This window comes from Mugil cephalus, chromosome 16, assembly GCF_022458985.1.
Source record: "Mugil cephalus isolate CIBA_MC_2020 chromosome 16, CIBA_Mcephalus_1.1, whole genome shotgun sequence".
NCBI lineage: Eukaryota > Metazoa > Chordata > Actinopteri > Mugiliformes > Mugilidae > Mugil > Mugil cephalus.
In genome coordinates this window covers 13,373,336-13,393,938 of record NC_061785.1, presented here as the reverse complement: position 1 = coordinate 13,393,938, position 20,603 = coordinate 13,373,336, and the positions used below count along the sequence as shown (strand labels likewise).

Below are 20,603 nucleotides of genomic sequence, written 5' to 3'. Positions count from 1 at the left end.
AAGGACACTTAAAAAACACAAGATACATAGGTAGATAAGGTGCAGTGGCAAGATGATGTAGTAGTAGTAGTAGTACTAGTAGTAGTAGTAGTAGTATCCCACCTGCTAAACTGACTGTTGGACACTAGGAAACACGTGTTCTTCCAATGTGTCCTTTGCTGTATCAGCTGGAATGAAACGTCTCAGGAACCATTGGCTGGATTGCTGCAAAGTTTGGGACAGATGCTCATAATATCCAGCAAATTAATCATCAGTTCCCTTTAGCAACATCAGAATACCACTGTTAACATCCACAAGTTGGATTGGGACAAAAAAAGTACTTTCATTCATTCACAACGTGCATGTATTCATGCTTCTGTCAGGATAAATAGTTGTCTCTTTACTGGTGACTAATAACAAAGAGCAAGAGGAATCACATTCTTTTTAGTTTGTTGTTTTTTCTTTGTTTGTTTTATGATGGTAACTTCTTAAACTAAGGTGGAACCTGGTAAAGATCTGTCTTTTGACAAGGCTGTCAGCAAGGCCACTAGCATGACGATTTCTTAATATCCTGCTCGGATAAAAGTAACTCAACTAACATCTATCCTTCACAATAGTCCTTTCCACTTTGAATAAAAGTCCGTTTCTTTGTGTCTCCAGAAAGGACCGTCCCATCTCCATGGGCATATTCCAGCTTCCTGGCACTGACGGCATGACCCCTGACCTCCAGAGGGACCCCGGCGACGCGTCCGAGCCGTGGAGATTCAACAACCTCAGCCATCCGCGGTCCAACACCAGCCTCAAGGTACGACGCTCTCAGGGTCCCGCTTTAAAGCCTTTCAAAGCAAAGACTCCTCTTCGTGTCAGCAGGTTCGAAGGTGTAAAACTCACCGAAGCTTCCCACGGATCAGACGCATGACATCACCTCCCCCCTCCGGTTCGCGAGAGTTCAAAAGAGCCGGTGGAAACAAAACGCAGACAGCAAAATGCCAAAGAAAGAGTACATTTCTCTTCAGAGAGAAAGGGTGGCTCAGTGTGTCCAGAATTTTTAGCAGCTTGTTTGTGTGCGAGTGTGATGGGGTGGCTTGGAGCCCAGGGAGCTGGGGAAGTGGTACCATTCGGGAGCCTGCCTTTAACCTCAAGGGAGGGTGGAAAGGACACAGTGTCTTCACATTGTTGCTGTTGGAAACCCTGCTTCCAGGAAGGCTCCGTCATGAATATTAATGAGCGTCTAATAAGTATTCATTTGTAGTTATTGTACGCTAGTGCGGGGTCAAATGGGCGTCGTTGGGAGTGTGGGAGTGAGTTGACTTTTGTGTTCAGGTTGTGAGGACTCATTCTTGCATAATATTATTCATAAGCTAATTTTGAAATCCTCTCGCGGAGTCCTTGAGGAGAATAAAGATGTATTTTCCCCCCTCAGATTCAGCACTGTAAGGCAGTTTTACAGTTCACCCTCAGCTCCACAGAAAGACCTTTGTGTTTTTTTTCTTCTGACGTGACATTTCCAAAAGACTTCCAGTTAATCATCCCCTCTCAGCATGTTGGGCTTGTGCGGCTGCTTTTAAAGGGCCAGACAGCAGCTAGAGGAGCAGCAAAACTCCCCACAGTTGGTCGCTCATTGCTACTATAGCAACAATGAGGGTGACGCCAGCATGCAGATGAGCCATGTGAAAGGAAACACTTCCACCAGGGAGGAGAATAGGTGTTCGGATATTAACTCATTCATCGTGTGTGAAAGCTTCAGAGTCTCCTCTTTTTTTTTTTATTCAAGTGGTAAAACACGTCTCGAGTGCGTTTGAAGGTGACACAGCGATGCTTTGTTATTGTCCTCATTGATTCTTTTCCATCAGCCCTGTGCTATTTATGGCCCCCGGGGCTGCTGGTATTAGCAGATCAAAACAATGCAGCCTTGGAAAAAATCTCGCTGCCACTACAGGATGCTGATGAAACCTGAGAGTCACGGATTGGTACTGTAAATTCAGTTCTTGTATTTGTTTACGTAGAGTCTTTGGCGAGCAGGTCACCTTCTGTGCCAAAGGAAACTATAAATGGGGCTCAGAATTTATTGCGCGTCTGATGTTTACACCCTTCCCACATCTTTGTTTGGATAAATCAAGATAAGTTGTAATACCTTTAAGCCTTCTTCAACATTATTTCCTCCTTGTGCTATTGTACAATCAGAATGGGAATCAGCTTCAAGTATGTACACACATGCAATTAACTTGACTTCAGTTAGACATTGTGCATTATTTCACATATGTTAAAGGAAAAAAACAGATGTGACATAAATGTGAGTATAATGTGTTTATTGATAATGAGCATGGTGTTTAATATCCCTCAGATTAAGGAACTGTTCTCCCCAATCAGAGTGGGAGGTCAAAGTTCACAGGAGAATTGTCCCTGTCAGAAGGCTGATCAGGACCAGGTAGACCGGTTTCTCAGGCATCCACCAGACTAACATGGATGTGTACTCCGTGTTCTCGTTGTAGTTGTGTTGCAGGGTTTGCTGCATGTGTGATTATATCAGACCACACTAACGTACAGACGATGCCTCGTATCTTGGTTTTAATGCACGATGCTGTGGAGAACTTCCTGGAAAATGTTTCATAAAGCTAGTGCAGCTTGGTCTACAAGTAACAACCCTAAAAACCACGAGGAGAGTCTCAATCAGACACTGACAGTTGCATACTTTTATAATACAATAAAAGCCTCGAGAAATGAAATGCTTGAGAAGGTCCTAAAATATCCTGTTAGTAATTTACAGATCTAATTACCAGTGTGGATCTTATTTCCATAGAAAGTGATGTTTGAGCCGTGCTTCTCGAGTGTTCAGGGTTGATCCAATAATGATGTAAAAGCATCTGCACAAAAGGAAAGTTAATATATCCAGTGAGTAACTTGTTATTTTTGGTATCTTTCTGCGGTGAGGAGCTGTTTCCGTCTGGTGCAAGACTTATGCAACAAGGCCTCAACACGAACTCATGGACAATTAAAACACGTTTTTGTCAGTTTTAATTTAATGAGTCAGGTAGCGTGTAGTCATAAGTCACAGGGTTGATCTGCCCCTGATGAAAGTTGTCTTTGTGAAACAAGGAAAGCTTATTTAACATCAAATACACTGTAGATGAATAAGCCCACTGTTGTTATTTTGTGTGTGCATGTTGTATTTGATTTGTGTGGAGTTGAGCTGCATCCCAGTCTTCACACTTATCTTAATTTTCTTTAAATGGAAGGAATGTTGATTTGTATGTGATAGTGGAGTTTTATTTGGAGATGTTCTTGAATATGTTAATGGTCTGAGTGTTATTTCACATGTTTGTGTGTTTGGTTTGCATATAAATATATATATATCAATGAACTACAACTAACATACTTGCAGTCTTTAAAAGAAATAAAACAAATAGAGATGCAACAACATGGAATTTCAACAACTAATGTTTATCCACCCGATAGTGTTACAGTTATATCGATTCAAACTATTACATCAATCTTAAATGATCTTAAAAAGGGAGAAAAGTTGTTATTGACTCGTTGGCCTCTTTAATAAAGAAAACAAGCTGCAGACTCACTGGTCCCATTGGTTTTTAGCTTTGTAACAAACATGTTTCTGCGACATGTATTCCATAGTCTGTGAGTATAAAACATACTAATTCTGTGAATGACCAGGTGACGTTTTCCTTATTAAACAGACGTTAGACAAAGTGCGAGTGCGAGTACATCGTCATTACATGAAGTTTTATTTCCTGACTTCCTTCTCTCTTTCCTCTCCTAAGGATGAGTTGGCCCATTTTAACCGCGGCGGCCCTAAATCCAGCACGCCGACCAACCAGGGAAGTGTCTCCAAAAGTGGAACTCCTGCGTCTGCAAAAGATGGAGGGTCCAAATCTAACACTTCCACGTCCTCTCAGGGTGGTACCTCTATATCAAACACCCCCACTTCTGGGTACAGCGGTAACTCCCAGTCCACCACACCACTATCTCCTCTTGACGGAGGGTCCAGCAGCATGAGCCCCAGGTCCAGTCTCGGGGGTGGGTCTGTTTCTACTGCTCCGCTGTCTTCTGATGTCACCATGGAGTCTGTGGACACACCCCTGCAGCAACAGGAAGCTTCAGAGGGGCTCAACAAGAACCTAGACTCGAGCAGAGGAAAGCCAGAGAGCAGTAAGGACATAGCAGCAGTCCAGGGAGGACAGCAAGGACAGCAGGGACAGCAGGGACAGCAGGGACAGCCTGGTCAGCCTGGTCAGCCTGGTCAGCCTGGTCAGCCTGGTCAGAAGTCAACTACTGGACCTCTTGGAGCTGATGGTTAGTATTGTAGTCATAGCAACCCCAACCTTTGTTGACAGTGAATAAATCCTCAATAACTGTGGCAGTTTTACAAAAGCAGAAACTTATCTTCTTGCTGGTTTTGGTAGATGGAACAGAAAACCTGGAGAAGTCTGAGGTGCAGGCGATCATCGAGTCCACTCCTGAACTGGACATGGACCTCGAGGGGTGCAGAGGAACAAGGTACGGGACTGATTTGAGGCTGACACACAGACCTACCATCACATATTAATCAGAGAGATCTTGTAAAAATGAAAACCTTTAATTATTATCCTAGAAGATAGAAGTAATCCGCACCTCATTGCATTTAAATATTGACTGTTTGTCCTGGAAGAATGACTTTCATGATCTCTTCGTATCAATATATCCCTAAAAACACCAGAACAACTCTTCAGTAGCTTATCTAAGATTTCCCTTTCTGTCTAAGGCCACTGATACTGAATGAGGTTATGAATTTGAAAAAAAAATATATATATATCCCAAACGAGCGGGAGGAGGATTTGTAATAAAATACAATAAAAATCTCCAGAAGAGCCTCCAGATGGACCAAAAATGTACCACAAAAAAAAAATCTGCGTAATTTCCTAAAGCAGCTTGAAATTCAAACAGGATTAATAATACATTTGTGTATTAATCCACATTTCATGCTCTGCTGAGTAGAGTAGTTGACGTGGGGTTGAGTAATAAGGAACTAGACGGTGTTAAAGGAACATGTTACCCTGAGCAACAGTGGTTCACAGATGTGATTTAATAGGTTTCGGATAAACCGGTGGTTGTCATTGTGTCACATCCTGTTTCTATAGCATCTAATAACTAAAACAAAATTCATCCTAAAAACTGGCACTCACTCACTAACATGAAGGAGGTGGCGCTTATGACCTATACTGCAGCCAGACACCAGGGGGAGCAGTTCCACTGTATCATATTTATACAGTCTATGCTTAAAACAATGTCACTACAAAATCATACATTAGGATGGGAGCGTTGTGATGCCTTCGTCATTATGATAATCCTACTTTCCTGTGTCCTACCTTTGCACCCAGCACACCAAATAAAGGTGGCATCGAGAACCTAGCTTTCGACCGCAACACTGATTCTCTGTTTGAGGAGTTGTCGTCTGCGGGAAACGACCTCATTGGAGACGTGGATGAAGGCGCTGACCTGCTGGGTAAGAAGCCTCACTCTGTCACAACACTTGACTCGGCCGCCAGCTTCACTTTTCCAACTGGTTTTACTCTCTTCTCGTGTTCTCTGAATCGTCTTTCCTTTGGCTGTCGGGGCCTTAACATCGTTACAGACGAGTTTTCTGGTGTGTATCAGCAAATTCCACCTCAGATCTCATAGCCAGTCTTAGTTTGTCTGTGTTTTCTGTCTGTGCCGTGAGAGTTTAGTTTAGAGTGGTGTTGTTAAGAGAAGTGACACTAAAAAGCTTCAAATGAGTCTCATAAACCTCTTTCTGGTCGCCCTTTGCTCGACTCTCAGACTACAACTTTCTAGGTAAGACTGAGAGCATTATGTTAGTCTGAAGGATAGATGTATAAAACTATATAGTAACTGCATCATTTTCACTAATATTTGAATTTATGAGATGACTTATCATTTTCAGGTATGGGCCGGGAAGTTGAACATCTCATCCAGGAGAACACCCACCTGCTGGAGACCAAGTAAGTATTCATCCCTGCTTTTGTGTACTTGAGAATAATGATGTTAACTTTATTTTGTGGGTCATGTTCGACTTTATGCCAAATACCAGCGTTCATTCATTATTTAGTTGTTTGTGCATTTTGTGTTTTACAGATTGTGATGAGAATTAGACTTTAAATATGTCACAGCCAGTTATGTTTACCTGCACGCTAATCTTTAATTTTAGACATGGATCATTTAAACAGTATGTTTCAGTAGATGCTGTTTTCTGATTATAATAGAGTTTTAAGAACCATTCCTTCCAGTTGTAGACAGTGCATTCAGAATATCAGCCTTAGCTGGGGGTTTCTTCTGCCTGGTCAAGATTGATTCCTAAAATATGAACCAACATTTCTTCTGTGAAGGAGAAACGCTCCTACCTTCACATTAAGACTTGGATATCAATACAGATTTTTGCGAACAGGGCAATGTTATTGAAGGAATGAGACGAGCGAGGCTGTGTTTGCACAGTTGGGCAAGTCGGTAAAAATCCAGTGTGTAAACATCCTGCTATGAATAGGAGTACTGCTGTAATAATGATTTTATCAACATTGTAAATAGTCCAGTAGGATTTCTTTGTTCAGCAAAGGGCAAAAAGTTAAATATTTTATGTGTTTTGTTTGCAGCTCAGTGAGTGTCTGCTGATGCACAATTTAGATGAAAGTCTCTGTAACTTTCCTCAATGTAGTGATTTATAGACACGACTCATGGCAGACAATGCTGGCATTAAGTATAACATGACCCACTATTCAAGGAATGTTTGTCATTTCTACAATTACACTTAAATATTTTTCAGGACTGCTAACTTCTAACCCTAAAAACTCCTAACCCTACTTTGTGGTCTACTGACTAATGAACATAGAAATGACCCTAACCCTAAGAACTCCTGAATCTGAGTATTGCTAAACCCTAGCCCTGTTAATCCTAACCCTAAGAACTTTTTGAAGAAATTTTGTGGTCTATTGACTAATGAACATAAAACTAACCCTAAGAACTCTTAACACTAAGAACTCCTAACCCTGAGAACCCCTAAACCTAACAACTGTTAACCCTAACCCTACGAACAGCTAACCCTATTTTGTGGTCTACTGACTAATGAACATAGAACTAACCCTAAGGACTGCTAACCCTGAGAACTTTTTAACCCTAACCCTACGAACAGCTAACCTTAAACCTATTTTGTGATCTGCTGACTAATGGACATAACGCTAACCCTTGATTCACTGGTGGGAAACATGTCAGGGCTGCCACCTTGTATTTAGTAAAGAAATAACTGCACGTTTGTTGTTTCCAGAAATGCCTTGAATGTGGTGAAGAACGACCTGATAGCACAAGTGGATGACCTGGCCTGTGAGAAGGAGGTCCTGCGAGGAGAGCTGGATGCTGTCACTCAGGCCAAGACCAAACTGGAGGAGAAGAATAAAGAATTGGAAGACGAACTCAAGAAGTGAGCTGGTTCCAAAACACCACATGCAAAACACGACTGGTCGACAAGCTGTATTTTAATGTGCTCTGTTGTGTTGTGTTGTGTTGTTACAGAGTTCGAGCAGAACTGGAGAACGCCAAACAGAAGGTGAAGAATGACAATGAGGACGATGTGAGTGCTTTATACTGGTTGTTTTTCCTCATTTATAAATGGCAGCAGTAGTTTCAGGGTTCGGTCTGAATGAATTTCAATCTGTGTGCAGAGTGATGTGCCCACAGCCCAGAGGAAGCGTTTCACCAGGGTGGAGATGGCCCGAGTCCTGATGGAGAGGAACCAGTACAAGGAGAGACTGATGGAGCTGCAGGAGGCGGTCAGATGGACGGAGATGATCCGGTAAGATGAGACGAGAGGCAACAAGTTTCATGATGACAGGAGACAACATGCTGTACATACACCGATCAGCCACAACATTAGAACCATTCACAGGAGAAATAAATAACACTGAGCTTCTTGTGACAATACAATGTTCTCCTGGGAAACTTTTGGACCTGGTATTCATGTAAATGTTACTCAAACATCTACCACTCACCTAGACCAGAGCAGAACCCCCCCCATAGCAATGACACTCCTCGATGGCAGTAGACATCCCCAGCAGGATGCAGCGTGATGCAAACAAGGTTTAGGAACAACTCAAAAAAAACATGAACTGCACAAGGTGTTGACCTGGCCTCCAAACTCACTAGATCCCAAACTGATCAAGCATCTGTGAGATGATCCACTGAGACGCCCTCTAACAACATCTGTCAAAACTGTTTTTGAGGCACAAGGCAGACCTACACAGGGTTTGGTGCCTGATTATTGTATAACATAAAGTAGAAATGTAGGGTCATTTAAAAAAAAAAGAGAAAACATTTATATAAAACTATTTATTTGATTCTTTCAGCGCTTCAAAGGAGAACCCAGCCCTTCCAGAGAAGAAAAAATCCAGCCTCTGGCAGTTGTAAGCGCCTCTCTCCTTCTCATTTTAGGTCCTAAATATTAAACTACATTGAGACCACTGTGTTATTTATGTGCTTTGTGTTTTTTTTTTTTTTTTGTTGTATTCCATGTTAAATGGTTGTGTTCTCCAGGATGTAGGTAAATCTCTGACACTGTAACTGTGTCTATGTTGACTGACGTTTGACATTATCATCGTGATAACAAACTCGTAACAGAGGAGAGCGAGCCAGGAAGCAATAACTCTGACCTCAGACCTGTGAGAGTAGAGTTTGATTCAAGTAAAAGGAAGTCGTAAACATCAGTCTTGACAGGAGCCTCTGTGGGAGCTGATGTTGCTGGATAATTCATCGTTTTTCTTACATATATATCCAGGCTCTCCTTTGTTGAGTTTCATAAGGAATGGGTTTGGTTTGAAGGATATTACCCAGTGTTTTGGTAATGGCATTGGAACAGCTGTGCATGTAAGAGAAGCAACATCTGATATATCCATATTCTCTACTCTGTTTCTGTGTGTCCCTCTTTACTCTGCCTGATGTCGTGACGTCTGTGTGTAGGAGGTGTGTTGGTGTGGGGGTTACTATGTAGCTGGGACTTATAGTGTCTGTTAGAAAAGTATAAATGATAAATATTATCCGTGGAGTTGAGGAGATGTGAAGTTGTTTCTGGTCAGATCTGTTCCGCTCTGTGTTGTTGACTAACGTCCCAGTTTTTAACAGTACTAACCCCGCACTCCCTGCTCTCTAACCTTTTTAGTCGACAGCTACTCTAATTTTTTTTACTGATTGGGAGATGTTGAGTTTTGACGGAAGTTAATGGGAATATGTGTGTATCCGCTGCCTGTATCAAAGCTAGCTTGGTGTGCCGGCATGGACAGGGAGCCTTTTTACCCTTAAATGTTGAACCCTACTTCTGCTGCTGGAGCTACTGGTTGTGTCCACCCCTCTATACGTTTGTCTGTTTGCTTCTTTCTTCCTCCACCCTCCCCCCCTTTTTCCTCCCACTTCCCTGCTCCTTACACCTCCAGTTTCAGCCGTTTGTTCAGCTCGTCGGGTGGAGCGGCCAAGAAGCCGGCGGTGGAGGCCCCGGTGAACGTCAAGTACAACGCACCCACCTCGCAGATCCAGCCGTCGGTCAAGAAGAAGAGCAGCACCCTGCAGCAGCTGCCCAGTGACAAGAGCAAAGCCTTCGACTTCCTTAATGAGGAGTAAGTCAGCATGGGGGCTCGTGTTGCTAGTACCTGAAACAACTCACTTAAATCCTGTGTTCACTCAAGTTAAGCTCCAAGTATTATTAATATTGTTGCTTCATTTGTCCATATTTCTCTTGGCAAAATGTCAAAACTTATATCAACCAGCCAAATGCCCAGAATCCAAAGATGCTAATCTTTGCCTAAAAAAAACAACTATAGAATAAAATGACAAAAAAAAAATGCATTTATGAAGGTGGAATCAATTAATAATTGACACATTTTGCTTGTGGATGATCCCAGCTCTGGATGCTGCGGTAAAACCTCTTGTTTATTTCCCACCACTGAATTTTCACAGTAAAACAAGCTGATAATAAGGAATTATAGAAATGTAGCTGTGCTATAGTTCTTCTTACTGCTCCGCCACTATCAGCACCAAGAACTTGTTGGTAGGAACCAATGTTGTGTTATGCAGTGGCGGCTGGTGGTGAAATTTGGTGGGCGGGCTGACAAATACCGATTAAATAGTAAACACAGCAGCAAAAGGAACATCCCCTACCTACAATACACACAGTTAAATCAATTACAGGTACACTACACTTCTTCAGTGCTCTTCGGTTCTCAGCTGGTCCGGCTTCAGGACCCCTTAATGACAAGCTGAGACCCAAACCAAAGAACATTTTCAACTTCTCAGATTGTGTAGTTTGAACCTGAGATAGTAGAAACAAAAACAAATGATAGTGGTAATGATAAACCAAAATGAGCAGTAAGTGGCGATGCTAGAGAGGAAACTTCGTTTTTACACAATTAGCTGCAAGTGTTGTTGTGTTCAGTCTCTTCTTCAAGCATTAATCATAAGGCCGACATGACAACTTTTCACTAACATCCATTTTTACCAGATTCAGTTGGTGTTTTCTTGAAAAATATGTGAAATAAAAAAAGTGAACCTTCTGGGAAATATTAACAAAAAAATTAGCTTTACCTGAGAATTTTTCTAGCTTGTCAACCAACACTGCACTATAGGGGGAAAATATAATAATTTTGAGTCTCACTGGGACTTGAACCCCAGTGTCCCATATGGTTCCCAGCATCACTAACCACTGTGCCACCCAACTATATAGCACACTATGCTTAATGAGCCATATAACATAACATCAGCCTGTTTCCGATGTGGATTGTGCTGCATTTATGTTTTCTAATTTTGTCCAACAAATGTTTAAAAGTCCACAATTCCATGTTGGGTTCATGCTGTATCTTATCCAAAAAGCAGTAACGGAAACTAGAAAAGTGAATCCTTGTCTACCCTTACTGTTAACCAGTCATTTCTTTCAAACCAAGAAACACAAAACTAGTTTGTTGTTGAGCAAACTTTCAACTTTCAATATTCAGTAGTTATTTACAATTTACTTCATGTTAAAAGAGTGTAATAACCTTCCGGGAGAGGCCGTAATATTGACTGTAATAGTACAACGTCTCAACTTTGAGAAACCGTTGAACTTTTTTCCAGCAGCACAAATCATAATTACAGTAATCCAAAGTGCGCTTGCTCAAACAGAGAGGGTTCACATTTATATCCACACCTTAATTAATACTCAATCAATTAATCAAGCTTATTTAACTGTTTGGAAAAATCAAGTCTTTTCCATTGTTTCATTTATTTTAGATAATTCCCCAGAATAGACAGGTTTTTCACCCAGTTTTGTTTTGTCCCACAGAACGGCAGCTGACCCTGTGGTGTCCAGGCGCGAACAAAAGAGAGCTCAGTACGAGCAGGTCAAAGCCCACGTCAGGAAGGAGGACGGCAGGGTGCAGGCGTACGGCTGGAGCCTGCCGAAGAAATACAAAGTAAGGCGTTGACCACCCGAAACCTGGCATCTGCTCTTACTGTCTACTCAGCCTGTTTTTACATTATTTACATCATGTAATCCCATGATGCTGCATCTTTGACTTTTCAGACCAACGGGGGTCAGGCAGAGGGCAAGATGAAGAATCTACCTGTTCCCGTCTTCCTCAGACCACTCGATGAGAAAGATGCTTCTATGAAGGTTTTTATCATCATATCATCATATTTCTTGTCCTTTAACCAACACTGCCTGTAATCCCTGCTCTGTTGGTCTTATAAATGCATCTCATTCAGTAAAATAAACATTAGAATTCATTTTATTGTGTTTCAGTTGTGGTGTGCTGCTGGTGTGAACCTGTCTGGGGGTAAAACCAGAGACGGAGGCTCGATAGTTGGAGCCAGTGTGTTTTACAGCGACGTGTCAGGACCGGAGAGCCCTAAAAAGAAGATAGGATCTCAGAGCAGCCTGGAAAAACTGGATCAAGAACTCAAGGTACACGCTAGGGGTGGAGCTGAACCCGAATACGGTCGTCGGAAAGGCACAAATAACGTGTTTTTTTTACAAATAGTAATCAAACAAATAGTTTTTAAATTAGCATTCCTCATGTGACCACAGTGAATATTTGTGCGTCTGCCCAGATTGAGTGACGTTCAGGAAGTGGTGTGAAAAGTCTCGACTCTGTAACAGAGGAGGCTCCGACTGGAGAAAACACGACTGAACTGTATCACTAGTTTTGCTGAATAGATTTTTATTTTTACCTTAACTGGGTTGCGAAGGCAGCAAATAACTTTTGGGAAGCAGAGTTTTTACATTACATTGGTATTGAGACTTCTGCAGTCAGGTTCTCTCATGTTAGCATTTATGTGTTAGCTCATTAATTCAGACTATAGTCTATTGGAAAATTAGAAGTGTAACTGTATTTTTAAACCTCTTTTGAATATTTTCCCCTCAACAAATACAAATACTGGATGGTTTGCACAACCCTAGCACACACTTGATCGAGCAATCCCACAAGGACACACGGTGAGTCACATCCTGCTTCACTCATCTCCGTTTGTGTCGTGTTGTCCCTGCAGGAGCAGCAGAAGGAGATGCGCCACCAGGACGAAATGTCGTCCCTGGTGTGGATCTGCACCAGCACCCAGTCCACCACTAAAGTCGTTGTCATCGACGCCAACCAGCCTGGAAACATCCTGGAGAGCTTCTTTGTCTGTAACTCCCACGTCCTCTGCATCGCTAGCGTACCGGGTCAGTGGGTGGAAAATACCACACAGAATGGACACTGTGTCGTTCGTTTGAGGGGACGGCGTGAATCATCGGTTAATTTGGTTTTGTCTCGTTATTCAGGTGCGAGAGAGACGGACTACCCAGCCGGAGAAGAAGTGTCTCCAAGCTCCGAGGCCGGACCGGTGGGAGATGGCGGCTCTGCAGAAACCAACAGCAGCACGGCTGGTGGCGACAGCGTGCTCGAAGGCATCACCGTGGTGGGCTGTGACGCCGAGGGAGCGTCGGCTGTTCCTCAGACCGCGGACAGTCCGGGAGGAGACACCGGTAAAAGAGACAGCAACACAACTCTGATACATTTACCTAAAGAGAAACCGATTCTACTTGTCACATTTGATTCGTTTCACTAAGAGAACATTTTCCCTACAGAATCCAGACCGATAGAAGAATCCACTGAGGCGACGGAGACCAGCACGGGACCCGTCGACCAACAGGGAAGCCTGAGAGGCATCTACACCGAGCACATCTTCACTGATCCATTAGGAGCTCAGCTGACTGCAGAGGCTCCGGCCAACTACTCTCAGAGGTAACATCAGGAGGCCCGTTACCCAACACGGTGGTCTTATAGCTCTAATAAATGTGTCAGCTTTATCATGACGCCCGTAAAGAAACTACGGAGCAACAACATTAGTTCCCTGTAAAACCATTTACTGTGTGTTCCTGAAGCCGGTGTTTAAATATATGCACAGTGGTAAAAAATGATCGCAGCACATTAAAGTCAGGGTCTGCGTTGCTTATTGGCTGCGTGTGTTATAGGCCTTGAAATAAAACCGAGCGTTACTTCAGGCACCGCTGGGAAAAAACAATGAAAGAACACACCGCGAGTCGGCTGTGGAAAATAACCATTTACTCATAAAGTCGGATTTGTGTAGCTTGGCTCAGGCGTCGGCCCGACTCCAACGTAGCCAAGGTCCAGTCAAACCTGGCACGTCTCTGATGTTCTGTGGTCAATACAAGGCACTGATGTGGGTTTGGTAAGTCTGAGTGTGGCTGCGTAGCTGTGATAATGATTTAATTTAGGAGTCTTCAGCGTTTTTCAGGCCAAGGACCCCCGAACTGAAGGAGAGATTAAGTACGGACCCCTACCTACTATATGTGTTCTATATTAAACTCAACCTATTTAATAAATATACATTATTATCATTTTGCATTCATTATTAAGCTATTCCTTATCCCTTTACTAAAATATGTTGGATTTGTGTTAATGTGTATTTAAAGAAAATTAATAAAAAAAATTCAAATCAACAAAACATTTTGGCCCCCTAGGGATCACGCACCTGATGTAGACTTACAATTTAACTTGTCACTCAGCTATTTACAGTTCTTTTTGTGTCTACAAGGCTGTATATAAAAGATGAATGTAGTCGCACTAACAACACCAATTAGTGTGTAGACGGACATATTAACTCATTGAAGTTGGCATCTTGTTTTTATTTATTTATTTATTTATTTTTGGAGAAGTGACCACAAGGTGCAAAAAGTGGATCTGAGCGAAAAACTTTTTGTGATTCACCCCAAACATACGTCCTTTCGAGGCCTAATGACGCCTTATTACACCTTTAGCCACGTCTGTGTCGCCTCCGTCTTCCATCAGCTCTCCATAAACAGTGCATGGTGCAACCTAGTGCAACACTGCCACTGTCTTCATTAAACATGTATATAAATGGGTTATTTTAAACGATGTTTCCTCTAAAATACGTCACTTTGTCTTTCAGTAGCATTGCATAGTTTTATCTAATATTTTTTTAATAGCTTCTTTATGTTAATGCTTTATAATAATGAATCTTTTATGTAGAATCTTACTACAACTGTCCACAAATTATAGTAATGACTGTATGTGCGTCATGTCAGATCTCTGGTAATAATCCTCTGTATTCGCTGTCGTCTCTGATGAGCAGGGAGAGTGATCTGCTGAAAGACGGCGTGAGTTCGAACCCCAGCGCTGAGGAGCAGGACCTGATGAGGGAGGAGGCTCAGAAAATGAGCAGCGTCCTGCCCACCATGTGGCTGGGGGCACAGAATGGATGGTGAGAGTTTACGTTCACGCATTAACCAGACTTTTAAGAAATCCGCTGTTAAGTGAAATGAAATGCACGTGTTATAATTCCAGCGTGTACGTCCACTCCTCCGTGGCTCAGTGGAAGAAGTGTCTGCACTCTATAAAGCTGAAGGACTCGGTGCTCGGCATAGTGTAAGCTCGCTCACGCGGATGTATCATGATTGTCGCGTCACTTTCACGTACTCGTACTCGAACGTGCAGTTCTCTCTTCCACAGACATGTGAAAGGACGCGTGCTGGTCGGCCTGGCTGATGGCACGTTAGCCATTTTCCACAGAGGAGTAGGTGAGAGAATGGAAACTTTACCACTTTGTCTTTTAGTGCTTACACACAGAGTCCATTTGATGTGACGTTAATCAATCTATGTAAACTTGGCTTTGCATTGTATCAGATGGACAGTGGGACCTGACAAACTACCACCTGTTGGACCTGGGGAGGCCCCATCACTCCATCCGCTGCATGACTGTGGTGCATGACAGGGTGTGGTGTGGCTACAGGAACAAGATCTTTGTGGTGCAGCCCAAAGCCATGAAGATAGAGGTACAGCAAAGTTCAGTCCTCACTCGGTCCAGGCAAAGATGAGTTATGTCCTCCCGTTAAGCTGCATGTCTCCATATTTTGCAGAAATCCTTTGACGCCCACCCCCGTAAGGACAGTCAGGTACGTCAGCTGGCCTGGGACGGTGACGGCATCTGGGTGTCCATCAGGCTGGACTCCACTCTAAGGCTGTTCCACGCTCACACCCACCAGCACCTCCAGGACGTTGACATTGAGCCCTACGTCAGCAAGATGCTGGGTCAGTTTTCAGTTCTGATGTCGTACAGTGATGCTGTTGAAGGTTTGACAGGCTAAACTCAGATTTTGATCGTTGTGTTTGACTTTCCCTCAGGAACGGGTAAACTGGGCTTCTCGTTTGTGAGGATCACGGCTCTGATGGTGTCGTGTAATCGTCTGTGGATCGGCACTGGGAATGGAGTCATCATCTCCATCCCTCTGACGGAGAGTAAGTTCTAGAGCTGGAGCTGTAAAGTTGAATTTATTCATTTATTTGAATGAATAAGTCTGTAACCACTACATTTATTACATCATAATTTATTATAATATATATAAGGCAAACACTCACATTTGTGTTGGAAGCTTTTGTAAACCCCAGTAGTAAGTGCATCCTGAATACTTTGAAGTTGTATTGATGTAGCTCTTCAGTCAGTTTCAGTTGTAGTTGTTGTCAGCTGAAGTGATAATTCCTCAGTACACACACATTAGCGTCCGACTACAAGAGCTCACCCTGAAATTCATGGCAGCAGAGTGAAGGTTCTTGGCATTGGAGAACAATTTGAGTTCAAAGACACCACAAGTCACTGCTTGCTCTCAGCAGCTCAACTTCTATATGGTCCCCAACAGCTGTATCCTCTTGACGGCTATTGAAGCTGCAGCCTCGAGCTGTCTCCACACAATAAAATATCTGGTAGAACAGAGCCTAAAAGCCTAAAAACAATAAAAACATGTTATTCCTAATTAGATAAACACAGGTAAAGCGGATCATTTGCTGAGTTGTATATCAACCGTACCTTGACATGTCTCAATCATCACCTCTGCTGAACTACAGCGGCTAATAAGGTAACCAAGGCGGCAAGTAGCCACCCAGGAAGTGTTGTTCGTGTCTACGGGGACGACAGCAGCGACAAAGTGAAAGCCGGGACGTTCGTTCCCTATTGCTCCATGGCTCACGCTCAGCTCTGTTTCCATGGTCACCGGGATGCTGTCAAGTTCTTCACAGCTGTTCCAGGTAAGACCATCCTTACTTTTTAACAACGCAGGCTTTGAATTATGTCTTCAAATATTCAATAAAAGATTAAGCTGACAAGTGTGATGTAATTTCTCAGTTGGCATATTCTAACTTAAAACAACTGAATAAGTGACGAGGCAAACAGCTCATTTAGAAACAGCGTACTGGTAAATTAACAAGGTCTAAATGTTGCAAGTAGAAAAACATTGCACGAGCAGATGCAATCTGGAGCGCTCCGTTGTTACTTACAGTTTGTGTTTCTGCGCTTTCAGGCCACGCGGATCCATCTGCGTCCTGCGGAGGGGAGGCAGCAGGTGACAAGGCGACAGATGCCACAGCTCAGGAAGGAAACAAGTCTATGCTGGTGATGAGCGGAGGAGAGGGCTACATCGACTTTCGAATGGGTGAGTTCACAGACACGGGCGCAAACACAACAGCAAACGTCGGAGCAGATGTAGGGAACTCAACCCGTCGTGTCCGCAGGTGACGAGGACGGCGAGGCGGAGGAGGGGGAGCACGCCCCCCTCAAACTGCAGCCCTTCCTGGCTAAAGCCGAGCGCAGCCACCTCATCGTCTGGCAGGTCCAGGTCAACGACGACTGACCTCCGACCCCCTCGAGGCCCGACTTGCCTTTTCCCTCAAACTGCTGCCACAGCGGAAGAGTTGAGGTGGGCGACTCTTCTCTGCCGGCACGAGTTTTATCTGCACTTTTTTTCTCTTCCTCAGTCCTGAACAATAAGAGTGAAGCAAGCAAGAACTGCTCAAAGCTTTTTCTCAGCGATAACCTGGATGCATGTTTTTGTTTTATTATGACTTCTTTCTTTTTATTTTTTATTTTATGGATTTGTATTACAATCTGTTATAATGCCTCCTGCTCTTTTATTATGATTTGAGGTCACTCTTTTTTTTTCATGTCTGCTTAGCAAAATCCATCTACGTTTCCAGGTTCCCTCCAATCAGTCCAGTTACTACGTGCTCTCGCTCCCTTTTTGCCCTTTTTAATAATACAGGCTAGCCAGTCAGTCGTAGGAACCAATCATGAGGGATTCCTGATCAGTTTCAAATCGTTTGTCATTTTATTTGAGAATTTTAGCTTTGAAAGTGTGCAAGCCAAGAACCTTAATCGACTGACTTTGGATCAAATGCAATACGTCACATCTTCTTCTGTTCAAGCAGAGAATTCATTTATCTAAATATTTGATATGTAATTGGAGCAGCTCAGTTTGTGGCTCCTGTGTTTTACGTTACATTCAAGTCACGCAACCGTCCCCGATGTTTGAAAACCATAGAATCAATGTTCTGGAGGAATATTCACAGTCCACCTCAGTGAAAAGATGCTTTCTGTCCTTTAATCCAGTTCACAAGTTGTTCCTAAAAAAAAAAAAAAAAACATGATTTTCTGGTTATTTCTGGTTATATGGAACAGAAAGTACAGTTGCAACATTTTTTTTTATTTTAATGTTGCAACAGATGGGAATTATTTTTAAAATCGGTCAAAAGCCTTCAAGACTAAATACTAAATACATTCACACCAGCAGCAAAAGATTGATAAAAATTAATCCTCCATTTTGTCTTTTAAAAAATGTCTTCGTTTTGCAGTCTGCAAAAAACTCGCCATTTGGATTTAATTAGGGGGCCTGAAATAAAACTCTCTGCACGCAACTTGAACCAATCAGAGCCATTTTGTTGTAAAGAAATAAAAACTACATCACTGTAACTCAACTATACATCACCAAGTAAGATAATCCTTTAATGGATCCTTTTATGTATTTGGTTTTTGACCAAACATCTGCAGAGCTAATAACATCTCTGTTTGTTTCAGTTCTATGCTTTGTTTAGTGCCAGTTAGTCTGGATTAGCATGCTAACATATTGTGGACGTTACACGAAGCGTTAGCATTTAGATTAGTTATTACTGTGTCACAGGTTTGACTTGAATGTTACGGTAATGCACAGGACCACTGACTGGAGCTGTAATAAAGCTACTGTAAAAGTAGCCGACAACATCCCACTGACCTGGATTAGATCCATGAAGAGGACGTTTATCAGTCCTCTGCTCTCATTCTACCCACTCACCTCCACTCATTAGACACTTTAAAGTATGCCTTAGGTATTAAGGCTTGAAAGGTCTGAGTGAAAGGCTTTTCAAGCGCGACAAAGTATTTATTTTTTCTCCGAAGAATGTTCTGTTTGCTACCAAAGGTTAAAGAACTACAGACGGATAATGCGCCACACGCTGAAACAATAACGGTGTTTCTATCTAACGCTTCTCAGCAGGGCGTTTGCCTCCGCGTTGATAACGGGCGAGTTTTTGTAACAGAAATCCTAGTGTATAGAGAAGATATATTTTTAGACTTTGATATTTGGAAATTGAAATATTTTCAGGGTGTGCGATAGAAGAGAACGTCCTGGACCTGTTACTATGAGAGGAACGAAAGGAGCAGCAGCCGCACTGACGATTAACACGCCCTCTCTGATCCCTCTCTTGACATTTAGAGATCAGAACTCAAACACTGACCGCGGCCCCCACTATGCTGACGATTTCACACCTCCTCCCGGCGGTAAAACCCATCAGCAGAGAATCTTTTTTCCTTTTTTTTTAATGAACTTTTCTGTTTAATGCCTGTCTTTCAGTCTGTCCTCTCTGAGGACGTCTGGGTGTATTTGAGAGTGTATCTGTGGCCTCTGTGTATCAGCGCACTGCACACTCATGTCTTTGGGTATTTGTTTCGTCCTCTTCGTGCTGAACAGTATCGTCGGAGGAGCGAGTGTATGTGTGAGTGTCTTCTCTCCACGAGAGAAGAGAAACGTTGCAGTTTAGCCATTTCAGTATTTATTTACAATGATTGAGCCTTTGCAATTCAGGATGTATCTTTGTACATTGAATATGAATATATATGATTATATTGTATGAAACACGGCTTGGGTTTATTGTTTGTAACAACAGTTGTCGCTGTTGGAATTCACTTGTTTTGCAGAGGGTAACTTTACTCAGCTATGCACCAGATCTCTGAGGACGGAGGAGTTGGTGATGGGTTGTTTTTCTGTTTTTTTTTTTGTTTTGGAGAGCCTGCAGCCTGTCCTCAGACACAATCAGTTTTCATCTCCAATGTGGGAAATAAAGTCAAACTGAACTCTAGGCAATGACTGTGCAGCTCCATCCCATCGCAGCACAGCGGAGCAAACTTTGAGTCCTCCGCAGAAAAAAACCCGTGTCATCAATCTCACCTGCATACGCTTCTCGAGACCTTGGCAGGGGCTCCCTCTCCTCCTCCAGGTTTACTGTACTTCTACAGCATCTCTAGCCTTACTTATTTTTAACAATCAATTAAAGCAGCATTTGTGGGCAAATGATTGTCAGCTTTTTCAGTCTGATATTTTTCTGATGCCCTTTTGAGGGGCTTTTTCCTTTTCGTATGACCGACTTGTAAACGCTCTGCTGGGTTGAAATACAGGAAATGTAAGGAGTGTTTGCACCTGGAGTAAAAATATGACAATGTCGTAGAGATCCAGCATAAACAGTCCCAGGACTTTGCTGGTCTGGGCAGCAGTTTCGACACAGTCGACAAAGAACTTTACTCCAACTTCCAAGTTTATTATGTGATGCCATTAGAAATCTTGGAAAGGGAAGTGTCTGTAAGACGCTGTCAACAATGAATCTTTTAGTTCCAATATTCATAGAAAATACATAGAAAATGTGTACAATACAATATGTGCCGTTTAACGCTGATTGCAGTATTCACGACGAACATGCAGAAACTAAACACTCAACTGTCAATATGGGGTCCGCAGAGGTATTACTTTAAATAGACATTAACATGAATCCAACATATTTTAATAAAGGGATAAAAGGAGGCAGAAAACTTTCTTTTAGTCAGCACTTGACTCAACCAGCGATACAGGAGCTGTCTCAACAGCGCACCGCCACACTCGACCTGTCAATCTAATCCTTCTGGACACAGTAGGCCCCGCCCCTATAGCTGCTGAGCCAATCATGAGGCCACATATTAAACGCTGACTCTGTCAGGTT

The 20,603-nt window shown here is 42.7% G+C and overlaps 1 protein-coding gene across 8 annotated transcripts in view; it reads left to right on the top strand.

Annotated features, from left to right (window-relative positions):
- The window catches only part of spag9b (sperm associated antigen 9b), a 40,203-nt gene extending 20,279 nt beyond the window's left edge, over positions 1–19,924 (top strand). For 2 of the 8 annotated variants that reach the window (XM_047608711.1, XM_047608715.1), the window contains 27 exons: positions 640–784; positions 2,324–2,407; positions 3,756–4,287; positions 4,398–4,491; positions 5,352–5,476; positions 5,915–5,972; positions 7,286–7,438; positions 7,531–7,588; positions 7,680–7,810; positions 8,361–8,417; positions 8,548–8,550; positions 9,441–9,620; positions 11,318–11,447; positions 11,558–11,647; positions 11,777–11,938; positions 12,523–12,694; positions 12,794–12,997; positions 13,100–13,256; positions 14,629–14,757; positions 14,841–14,921; positions 15,006–15,073; positions 15,180–15,328; positions 15,413–15,584; positions 15,678–15,791; positions 16,395–16,574; positions 16,847–16,978; positions 17,058–19,924. In XM_047608711.1, the coding sequence (XP_047464667.1) occupies positions 640–784; positions 2,324–2,407; positions 3,756–4,287; positions 4,398–4,491; positions 5,352–5,476; positions 5,915–5,972; positions 7,286–7,438; positions 7,531–7,588; positions 7,680–7,810; positions 8,361–8,417; positions 8,548–8,550; positions 9,441–9,620; positions 11,318–11,447; positions 11,558–11,647; positions 11,777–11,938; positions 12,523–12,694; positions 12,794–12,997; positions 13,100–13,256; positions 14,629–14,757; positions 14,841–14,921; positions 15,006–15,073; positions 15,180–15,328; positions 15,413–15,584; positions 15,678–15,791; positions 16,395–16,574; positions 16,847–16,978; positions 17,058–17,176 (3,679 nt within the window). In that variant the 3' untranslated portion in view covers positions 17,177–19,924. Of the gene's footprint in view, positions 1–639; positions 785–2,323; positions 2,408–3,755; positions 4,288–4,397; positions 4,492–5,351; positions 5,477–5,914; positions 5,973–7,285; positions 7,439–7,530; positions 7,589–7,679; positions 7,811–8,360; positions 8,419–8,547; positions 8,551–9,440; positions 9,621–11,317; positions 11,448–11,557; positions 11,648–11,776; positions 11,939–12,522; positions 12,695–12,793; positions 12,998–13,099; positions 13,257–14,628; positions 14,758–14,840; positions 14,922–15,005; positions 15,074–15,179; positions 15,329–15,412; positions 15,585–15,677; positions 15,792–16,394; positions 16,575–16,846; positions 16,979–17,057 lie in introns of all 8 variants that reach the window. The other 6 variants (XM_047608714.1, XM_047608716.1, XM_047608717.1 and 3 more) reach the window with 4 other exon arrangements.
- Positions 19,925–20,603: the final 679 nt, after the last annotated feature.